Source organism: Littorina saxatilis, linkage group LG5 (genome assembly GCF_037325665.1).
Source record: "Littorina saxatilis isolate snail1 linkage group LG5, US_GU_Lsax_2.0, whole genome shotgun sequence".
Taxonomy (NCBI): Eukaryota; Metazoa; Mollusca; class Gastropoda; order Littorinimorpha; family Littorinidae; genus Littorina; species Littorina saxatilis.
The window spans coordinates 45,401,983-45,413,683 of NC_090249.1; the positions used below are offsets into that span (position 1 = coordinate 45,401,983).

The following is an 11,701-nucleotide window of genomic DNA, read 5'->3' on the forward strand; positions in this document are numbered from 1 at the left end:
TTGACCAACCAAGGTTGTTATGGGGAGAATTCATTCAATTTTAATAGACAAACTCCGAAAATAACTTTGTTGGGTTTGTATTGGTTGTGAAAGAGTGAATACCCTTGCTTTTTGTGAGACAAATAATTCACATGTTTCTGTACACCCGTCTCAGAAACAATGCTCGCCAGTGACTGGCCTATAATATCACGTTTGAAAGTTTGACTCACGCACAACAAAACAGCCAGGGAACACAACTTGAGTAAAAAATATCAAAAAGCTTTATTGCTATTGTGCAGAAATTATTATTTGATGGCTTAGACCACCTCCTGGAGCATCGATCGTCACCTTGACTCAATTTTTTTCTTTTTTTCTTTTTCAAAATGTACAATACATTGTATATTCACAATGAGACAGAATTTGCATAATAACTGAGTGACATGTACTTTGAAACATTTTGAAATTGAAGATCTAATCATGCATATCAATCTGAACGTTGACAACCTTAGAATATTTGAATCGCTGAAAATATTTCAAGCAATTTACAACAAAAAAACCGCTCTCTTTTAAGTTTTTACATTTGTTTGAACATAGAGGGGGAATCGAGACGAGGGTTGTGGTGTATGTGTGTCTGTGTGTGTGTGTGTGTGTAGAGCGATTCAGAGTAAACTACTGGACCGATCTTTATGAAATTTTACATGGGAGTTCCTGGGTATGATATCCCCAGACGTTTTTTTCATTTTTTCGATAAATGTCTTTGATGACGTCATATCCGGCTTTTTGTAAAAGTTGAGGCGGCACTGTCACACCCTCATTTTTCAATCAAATTGATTGAAAGTTTTGTAAAGCAATCTTCGACAAAGGCCGGACTTTGGTATTGCATTTCAGCTTGATGGCTTAAAAATTAATTAATGACTTTGGTCATTAAAAATCTGAAAATTGTAAATAAACTTTTTTTTTATATAAAACGATCCAAATTTACGTTCATCTTATTCTTCATCATTTTCTGATTCCAAAAACATATAAATATGTTATATTCGGATTAAAAACAAACTCTGAAAATTAAAAATATAAAAATTATGATCAAAATTAAATTTCCGAAATCGATTTAAAAACAATTTCATCTTATTCCTTGTCGGTTCCTGATTCCAAAAACATATAGATATGATATGTTTGGATTAAAAACACGCTCAGAAAGTTAAAACGAAGAGAGGTACAGAAAAGCGTGCTATGCAGCACAGCGAAACCACTACCGCGCTAAACAGGCTCGTCAGTTTCACTGCGTTTTGCACGAGCGGCGGAATACGGTCATTGTGAAAAAATGCAGTGCGTTCAGTTTCATTCTGTGCGTTCCACAGCTTGACTAAATGGGATCCATCTCCAGTTGTTTCACTGACATCAAGAACTGGATGACAGAACAAGTTGAAGCTGAACAGTGAGAAGACGGAGGCCCTTCTCGCTGGAACACGACAGAAGATTGCTTCCCTCACTGTGACCGACCTCCAGCTGGATGACGCGACTGTTCCGTTCTCCCCTGCTGTCAAGAGCCTTGGTGTCTTTCTCGACTCCACTCTCTCCATGCAGACACACATCTCCTTCATCATCAAGACCTGCTTTTTCCACCTACGACGCATCGCCTCCATCCGTCGCTACCTCACCCACGACGCCTGTGTCAAGCTGGTTGTCTCCCTCATCTTCAGTCGTCTGGACTACTGCAACTCCCTTCTGGCTGGCCTCCCCGCCTCATCCATTCATGGCCTACAACGAGTCCAGAACTCTGCTGCCAGACTGACGTTGAGGAAGACGAAGCGAGACCACATCACCCCCCTACTTCGCTCCTTGCACTGGCTCCCTGTCAACACCCGAATCTCCTACAAACTGTCCACTCTGGTCTACAAGTGTCTCAACGACTCTGCTCCCGAGTACCTTCAATCCTCCCTGGACCTGTACACCCAGCCCTCCGACCGTCCCCTTCGTTCTGCTGCTGACCCACTCCGCCTTCACATCCCTCGCTCGAAACTCGCATCTGCTGGTCAGCGTGCATTTCCCTCCGCGGGCCCCTCCGTCTGGAACTCCCTGCCGCTTGAGCTTCGCCAGAGCCCCTCTCTTGACGCGTTCAAGAGTAGGTTGAAGACTCAGTTCTTCCCGTAGCTGGCTGCGACCTTCATGTTCGACGTGATGTGTTGTGCCCCAAAAGACATTCTTGTGCTGTGCTCTGTGAGAGGTGTTTTCTTTGTGTTTAATATTATTTTGTTTGGACCTAGCTATTGATGTGTACATTGTTGTTAAACAGTTGTTTGTTGTATGTTTATCAGGGTTTGCTAGTGTGTGATAGGGTTCGTGTCCGTCTGTAGATGTTAGTTTCTTTGTTAGTCCTGTGTTGACAACTCTTCGACAAGCGCTTAGAACTGTACCCACGGAATACGCGCTATATAAGCTTCATATTGATTGATTGATTGATTGATTAATTTCGCCTTACGCGACTTGTTTATTACATGTTGAAAGCATATACATTGTACATGCGCACATTACAGACACAGTGTTCAGTAATCTCTTCATGATCTTCCACACTGAACATTGTCAAAGTTCTACAAAACGTATCTGAGAAACAAAGGGACATAAGCGATTAAAAATGCATATAAATATTATATGCAACAAGAGTAAGTGAAAGATAAGCGGAACCAATCTCCTGGCACCTGAGTGAATGATCTGTCACTGAAATGAACAATGGACTTTCATTTAAAAACAAACAAACCGAAAGCGACGTATGCATGGCTGCCTAAAAGCGGTCATACACGTAAAAACCCACACGTGCAAAAACATGAGTGTACATGGGAGTTTCTGCCCATGAACGCAGAAGAAGAAGAAGGTTTCCAAAACGTAGGTTTTAATTTCACAGCAGAGGAGATTCAAACCATAAAACAACCATGACAAAAAGCAATACTGCTAGCGAAGCTCGATCATTGTATACACACCCACACCAAGGCTAATAGACGGCCACACAAAAAGTGACACCAACACCCAAGCTTACAAAACCCATGCCACACACGGCATTTGCACCAGCACCAGTTCAGCTGCGCTGCACACATTTACTCTTGGTGTACATGCACTCTTGATTATAAGCAAGTTAAAATTAAGTCCTGGAATGTACTACCTATAGACATGCAACACAGTTTAAAACAAGAAGTTTTTGCAACAAGTCTACAAACAACACATTTGTGTTGTTCTCCACTTCAGTAAAACTGTGAATGTGTATTTTGTGTTGATTTTAGATTCTCTTATACAGCACACACACACTGATTATGCAAACACTTGATCTTATCTTCTATCTCTTATACAACACACAGGGATTATCACAGCTCTTATAAAAAATCCAAACAACGAAGAGACTGTGGTAAGATGAACAAAGTTAAAAAACAAAGGATTACTGTACTCTTTGTATCGGTGAGTACAGTAATCCATGGTTTTTTTAATTTTACTACAGCTCTTATATATATATACTTTTGTAAAATGTTCACTACAGTAATAAAAAAAATTCCGAAAATAACTGTCTGGTTTGTATGGCTTGTGTAAGAGTGAATACCCTTGCTTTTAGTGAGACAAACAATCCACGGGCCAGTCACTAGCGGAGAGTGTGTCTAATAAATGTGGACAAGGAGCACGTGTGGATTGTTTGCCTCATTAAAAGCAAGGGTATTCACTCTTTCACAACCAATACAAACCCGACAGAGTAATTTCCGAAAAAAATCGTCTATTGAAAACTGCTATGACCTAAACAAGAATTTAAAAGATGCAGACACTGACACAAAGACAATGGACAGGGTGAGCCAAAAAAAATGCAACCCTCAAAAATGCTTCTACAACGGTTAACCGAATCACTTCATATTTGGGGGACATAATCTTCAGCCAATGCGTGACCCTTCCACAAAGTGAAAGTTTTACATGTACATTTCAAAGGGTCTGACTTTTGTGCAATTTCAAAATAAGTTGCCAAATTCGGGGATGGTTCGACATTTACCGTTTCTCCAAAATGTGTTCCAAATTACACCTCTGAACTTGTCATTTGCACGAAAGCTTTCCTGTCTAGGGATTGCCCTGAACCTAGCTGTAACTTTTCTTCAGGTCACTGATGATCTAGAGGGTGAAGGGGGTGTTTGTGTATACTGAGACATTCAGATAATCCAAAAGGTAAAAGTCTGGAGGTTTTAAATCAGGTAAGAATTGCTACCGCTCAATGTCAAATCCCATTCTGTTGAGTCGATGAATTTGGCAACTTTTTTTTAAAATTTGCACTTAAGTCAGAACATTCAAAGTACAAAATCGCCACTTTGTGGAAGGGTCATGCATAGGCAGAAGTTTATGTCATTCAAATTTATAGTGATTCTGTCAACAGATGTAGAAGTTATTAGCATTTTCGAGGGTTGCATTTTTTGGGGTCACCCTGTACATGATCAATGTAAAGGCTCAATAACTAGCCCTATCAAACCTGCTTTACTGAACACAAAGGAGCAATAGCAATAGCATACCAGGAGACAACAACTCTCTAAAACCCACAGGTGTCTAACCCGCAGTGTTTGAGCTATAGATACCTCAGTGCTCAAAGGCTGGCAGACAACTCTGCAGAGCAGCCGCTGTGTAAAGGGAGGCTACTGTGTCACCCTGTCAAAAGTACAAAAGGTAAAACAGATGGTTACACCGTGTATCACAGATAAACAAAAGCAATGGCGTTTTGTGTGAAGACAGTAGCAGGATAATCTCAGCTCAGGTATACAGTGCAACCCCTTTCAAAACCTTCAAAAATCGGGTCTCCAAAAAGACGTAGTATTAAAATGGGAGTAAATTTACAGACGTTATGGAAAGAAAATCTGAAAAAAACATGGTCTTAAAAAGGAGGGAGTCTTAAATCAGGGTGTCTTAAAAGCCTTAATTAGGTGGGTGTTTCTTTTTACTCTATCCCAAGCATTGACAGCAGTTTGTTCTTGATGGTTTTAGACAATCACAGGCAAAAAGTGAGTTCGGGAAACAAACAGCACAGGGAAAAAAGAACTGGAATGCTAAATATCAAGACATTAATATCATAGTATGAATAACATACAGCTGTACTCTGTAGCGATACTAATGTCATTTTAGTAGTCTTTAAAGCAAACTTACAGAGAATTTACAGTGTAAATACACCAAAGCAAGTACAATGTATAAGGAAGAACATCTTTGGTTCAACAAGATCTGTTGTCATGTACTTAAGAATAAAAAAGTCTACCTCTGGTGTAAAATGAAACAAACAAAAAATAATAAAATTGACAAGAAAAAAGTCGAACACTCTTGTGGGAAAAAATAAATTGACAAGAAAATCATAAACTTGTATGTTACTTGACAAGAATGGGTCCAAAACTAATGGAAAACAAATCAAAAAGTACCACCTTAACCCACCAACAAAGCAAAACCAGGTAAACAAACTTCAGTTGTATCAGGAAAAAACATCCATGGTTCAACAAGATCTGCCGTCATGTACTTGACAATACACAAAAGTCTAACACTGGTGTAAAATGAAATAAAAAGAAAATCATACACTTGACAAGACAACGTCCATGGCACTCTGGTAGAACATTAAATCACCTTAAGCCATCAACAAAGAAAAAAACAGGCGCACAAACTCCTCAATCTTATTCATTCAGGAGAGAAGCCCCAAAAGGACGTTGGCTTGTTTGTGACCAGTCTTTCAGGGTCTTAAAACGGAGGGGGTCCAAAATCAGGGGGTCTTAAGATGGGGGTTCCATTGTATCTTCAAACTCATTCATTCAGGTGAAAAGCCCCAAAAGGATGTTGGCTTGTTGGTGACCAGTCTCTCGCGAGTTACAAAGGCGGTGAATGAGGAAACACAGTTTCCGATGAAATGGTCCGACTTTCCCAGGATTATCAGATCCAGCTGTGGTAGCCAAGGGTCTTGATGGATTACTTTCACCTAAAAAAGACGAACAGAATTAAAAACAACATGCCGGTAAATGTTGAGACACATGATGCATACAAGTGTTCAGGTACACACACATGTGCATGCATACATGTACAAGCACACACACACGCGTGCACACATGAATGTGCACACACACACACACACACACACACACACACACACACACACTCATAGGAAAGATCTCTTTGATTTCTTCTTCTAAAAAGAACTTGCACCTTGAAAGTGTACAACAGGTTAACCTAGCCACACACACACACACACACACACACACACACACACACACACACAACCTACCCACCCCCACCCACACAGCAAACCACTCCCAGCACACCTACCTTATCCCCCAGAGTATTTTTCAGTGTGTCCAGCATGGGGTCTTTGTCAGTGGCTACGTACACTGTTGTAGCCTTGGTAGACTCAACCACTTCTTTTGTCAAACTGTCACAAGAAATACAAGTCTTCACAATCAACAAACTAATCACAACATTTTTCATCACTGAAAAGAAGAAGATCATTTCATTCTGAGAAGATATCCCCCTCCCCCTCCTCCACCGACCCTTTGTAGGTGTTTTTGAGTATTGTATGTCAGTTTTAAATAAGCTACGCCTAGTATATAAGCTAAAGTGATTGTAGGCACTGCATTTAACACAAACAATTCTCTTTTTTCAATAAATCAATCAATCAATCAATCAATCAATCAACAAACCAATTAATCAATTCTGAAATCACATAACAGGCACTAGCTGGCATTATCTTTAAGTTCAGATATATCCATAAAGTTCTGTTCAAAAATGACAAGTACTCAAACATTGACACACTCACTCATTCACTCAATCAATAAATCATTCAATCAACCAACCATTTTACCAATCGATCAATCAATACTGAAATCACACAAGCACTGGCATGATTTTTAAGTTCAGATTTATCCATAAAGCTCATTTAAAAAAAACAAATGCCAGACATGCAATCACAGACACACTCAATCAATCAATTAATCCATCCATCCATCCATCAATCATCCAATTAAGAATAAAGCACACAACAAACACTAGCATGATTTTTAAGTTCACATATACTCATAAAGTTTTGTTCAAAAATGACAAGCACTTAAACAATCAACTTACCTACCAACCAACCAGTACATTCTGAAATCACACAACAATTAAGCACTGGCATGATTTTTAAGTTCAGATATATCCATAAAGCTCGTTTAAAATAACAAGTGCCAGGCATGCAATCACTGACACACTCACTCACCCATCCACCCCCACCTATATACACCTCAAACAGCAACCCACCCACCCATCTATCAACCACCCATTCATCCATCCATCAATAAATAGTAATCATTCTTACCTGAGGATGATGTCAACAGAGGGGATGCAGATTTCCTTGGTGACCTCTTTGTTGTTCTTGTATCCCAGGCACTGCGGTGAAGCCATGAAACTCGTGCTCCCTTTAATATGGCTGCAGGCATTCACCTGCAACACCACACCAGAGAGACCAGAGATTTAAAGAAGCACACAAAACACAGACAAAACTGGCAAAATGTCAATCAACCGTAGAAATGAAACATATATACTTTGCCATCCATGTCTTAAACATTACCAGCTGAGGTCATAGAGTAATTCAGTTTAATTGCTACAGTTGAACCTGTGTATAACGACCACCCAAAGGACCAACCAAAAGTGGTCGTAAGAGACAGGTACTAGTTATAGACAGGTGGTTGCTATGGAATTATATGGACATAACCTCCCTGACGATCTTATGGGATGGTCGTTATGGGCAGGTGGTCAACATGACTGGTTCTACTGTATAACTGTATAGCATTACTCTGAAATCACCACATGCATTATGCTTCACTTCAAAATTATACTGTATACAATCAAAGGAAATAATCTACTTACCCAGTCCGGACCGTTGCGCAGGTGAATGCCAACAAACGTTTCCCCTGGGAAGTGGGTGTTGATGTAGTCGTTGGCTTGTGACTCCATCAGATCAGACCACTGCAGATACCTGTGAAGGGGAACGTGGTGTTCTCGCACGGGGAAACTGGCAGGTGCTCCCTTCAGTGCTATCACTGGGAATTTGTCACCTGGGTACCTGCAATTAATTCACAATACAGTGGACCCCGCTTTTAAGGTCCCCAAATTTCAGACTCCCTAATTCCTTTTAAGACCCTTTTTTATCAGACTCTCTGTTCAAAACCATTGCAAACTAATCCCCATTTTAAACTTTCTCCTTTTTTAGACCTGAGATTCTCAGATTATTCTAGGTCAGTCTTATAAAAGGGGAATTCCCCTGTTCAAGTTTTCAATATAAATGAGAAAAATTCACACAGTAGGCGCTTCGGGTATGTTGGGCACAAGCCAAAGGCATTACAGTGAGAAAACAAGTTTTTCCCCAGATGTGTGGTGAGATTGAAGCCACTGCACTCTAACAGCTGCATACCCTTGTAGTTAAAAAGACGCTTGCATCTGAAGATAGAGTACGTATGGCTACCTATATGGCAGGGTGATAAAAAACAGTTAACACAATCTTCCGATTGGGAGGACAGGGGGGAGGGTGGAGTGATCACAGAACAGCCCTCAAATCTCATTTCACCGAAATCTCAACACTAAGGAAAGTTACAACGCATATTTTATGCGTGCTTTTTTCACTTACTCATTCTTCCACTTGTCCACCTCTGTGTAGCTGAACTTGTACACCATGTGACGGTCAAAGTTCACTCCGAGCCCGTCCCAGAACGGCCCGAAAGGATTACCTGAGAGTGATAAGAGAAGTATTTGAGTGGAAGTAACCCAAACCAACCATCACAAAGAGTGCTGTTTCTTTTCCTATACCACAACATTTAATTACGTGTTTAAAACACTTTCCTTGGAAAAGTGATGGCAGTCCTCCTGCATAGTGGCATTATTTTTAACGCAGAATCTTATCGTATAACTTTGGAAGCGATCTGAGGGCATTTTTCCTTATGTATTATCCCTTTAACAGGAGGCCAACAACAAGAAAACATCAAAATTCAATGTAAAATCTCACCCTCTTTCATGGGGCAGTAGCTTTCCCCGTCGTCCTTCGTCTTCTGCAGCCAGCACCAGCCAATGCGACTCCCCTCTGGCCATACCGTGGGGGCCAAATCTCGCATGAAATTCTCTGCTGTGATGACACGGTAATACAGCTGCACTGCCTCCACTCGAAACCATTCATCGAAAGGAACATTTTTCTGAAGAAAGGAATGTAATAATGTACTTTCCACTGGATTATATATTATAGTACATGTATCATCAATCATATAATATAATCAATCAATTTTGAAAACATACACCACACACTACAACAGACAATAGCATGATGTTTAAGTCAAAATATACTATGCGTATGTATAGTTAAGTTCTGGTGAGAAGGACACACGTCTATATTATGTCATTCGTTTATTGAAACTCTCTTAACTAATTTTAGCATTTTATTCACATATTTTACATGGTTCAGGTAGGTCAACAAGGTTTTATATAAAAACACAAAAATGAATTTTGTCCATGACATAATATAGTGCATAACTGATATCTAGTAAGTTGATTGTCTCATGATCAGGACAATTATGCTAATATGCTATCACATGAACTTACATAAGTTCGCCATGGTGGGATAATAAGGGTACGATTCAGCTGTTTGGCAAATCCCAAGGAACCCAGAAAGTGGTCGGCTTGATTGCCAAATCGACCTGTGAAATAAAATGAAAAAATAGCCTGACATATTTGTAGTTTTCATTGTCATTATATACTGTGTAACCCTGATTGTGTGCTAATGTGCATACACAAACAGAGACAGACAGACAGATGGGCGAAAACAAAACACACACACACATCAACAGAGGAAAATAAGAATGTCCACAACACTGACAATACAAACTACCAATAAGCTGTCATCTAATACAAACCATGAAGGCAGCATCTGCCAGACAGATTAGCAACAGCAGCAACAATAATAACAACAACAATACACGCACACACAAGCTGAAAAAAGGCAACTCAGAGAAGTTGCCAAGGCTCAAAGTAAACTCAGCAGCAATTGCAATGACAATGCAGTCGCTGTTTCTACAGTCAACAACAGTGTAAACGGGTGCAGCAGCATTCCTGCACAGGTTACTGCAACCTTGCATAGCTAACTTCGGACACGCTCAAATGTCAAGTTGCAGCAGTGCAAACATAGCAGTTTTTGTTTTGCATCCTCATCCCAATCGCAGTTCTCACACACTAACACACAAGTTGCGTTGTATCACATACAAAATGATGCACACGTTTGAAAAGAACAATAAAAGTGTCAAACAATGGTATATATTCGAGCGTAGAAACAAAAGAACGCACCCATACAGGGACAGTAGATGATGTATCCTTTTGGGTCTACCTCAAGTACGGTGCCATCATCACTGGTAGTAGCAGACGATGCTGATGAAACGTCGTCTGCATCGCTCGATTCATTTCCCCGCGCTGGAAGACACGTCCACAGCACGAACAATAGACAGAGGAAGCTTACGTGCTGCCTTCTTCTTAACAGATTCATGAAAATAAAAAACAAGATACACCCCCACAGCGTCTAGAGTTTTGACGTATCAATGCGCGCTTTGATTGCGACCCGACGCTTTGCAGATGTTGCTAAGGGAGTGAACCCTCGAGAGTCCCGTGGAGTTGTGCCTCGTGGATTGCGAACGTTGACTGAGTAGTTTCCCTTGTTCCGTCAATGGAAAGGGTGGTTTGGGTAGATTAGAAGGAAGTCCAACAACAAACAAGTCGCATAAGGCGAAAATACAATATTTAGTCAAGTAGCTGTCGAACTCACAGAATGAAACTGAACGCAATGCCATTTTACTCGTAGCATCGTCAGCCCACCGCTCATGGCAAAGGCAGTGAAATTGACAAGAAGAGCGGGGTAGTAGTTGCGCTAAGAAGGATAGCACGCTTTTCTGTACCTCTCTTTGTTTTAACTTTCTGAGCGTGTTTTTAATCCAAACATATCATATCTATATGTTTTTGGAATCAGGAACCGACAAGGAATAAGATGAAAGTGTTTTTAAATTGATTTGGACAATTTAATTTTGATAATAATTTTTATATATTTAATTTTCAGAGCTTGTTTTTAATCCGAATATAACATATTTATATGCTTTTGGAATCAGCAAATGATGGAGAATAAGATAAACGTAAATTTGGATCGTTTTATAAATTTTTTTTTTTTTTACAATTTTCCGATTTTTAATGACCAAAGTCATTAATTAATTTTTAAGCCACCAAGCTGAAATGCAATACCGAACCCCGGGCTTCGTCGAAGATTACTTGACCAAAATTTGAACCAATTTGGTTGAAAAATGAGGGCGTGACAGTGCCGCCTCAACTTTCACGAAAAGCCGGATATGACGTCATCAAAGACATTTATCAAAAAAAAAGAAAAAAACGTTCGGGGATTTCATACCCAGGAACTCTCATGTCAAATTTCATAAAGATCGGTCCAGTAGTTTAGTCTGAATCGCTCTACACACACACACACACACACACACACACACGCACGCACACACACACGCACGCACATACACCACGACCCTCGTTTCGATTCCCCCTCGATGTTAAAATATTTAGTCAAAACTTGACTAAATATAAAAAAGCAAAAGTAAAAAACCCATGAAGCACAAACAAACATGAAATTTAACGTGTAAAAGTGATACTAAATTTTAAATACTTTGTAACTACCTTAAAAATG

At 40.0% G+C, this 11,701-nt stretch overlaps 1 protein-coding gene across 1 annotated transcript; it reads right to left on the bottom strand.

Moving 5' to 3' along the window:
• Positions 1 to 242: 242 nt before the first annotated feature.
• LOC138967252 (GDP-fucose protein O-fucosyltransferase 1-like) lies at positions 243 to 10,595 on the bottom strand. Its single transcript, XM_070339774.1, has 8 exons — positions 10,315 to 10,595; positions 9,577 to 9,671; positions 8,990 to 9,173; positions 8,615 to 8,714; positions 7,858 to 8,053; positions 7,307 to 7,431; positions 6,283 to 6,385; positions 243 to 5,938 (listed from the first exon to the last, which is right to left on the bottom strand). Exons 1-8 carry the CDS (start codon positions 10,508 to 10,510, stop codon positions 5,771 to 5,773), a joined length of 1,167 nt encoding a protein of 388 aa, XP_070195875.1. The 5' UTR covers positions 10,511 to 10,595; the 3' UTR covers positions 243 to 5,770.
• Positions 10,596 to 11,701: the final 1,106 nt, after the last annotated feature.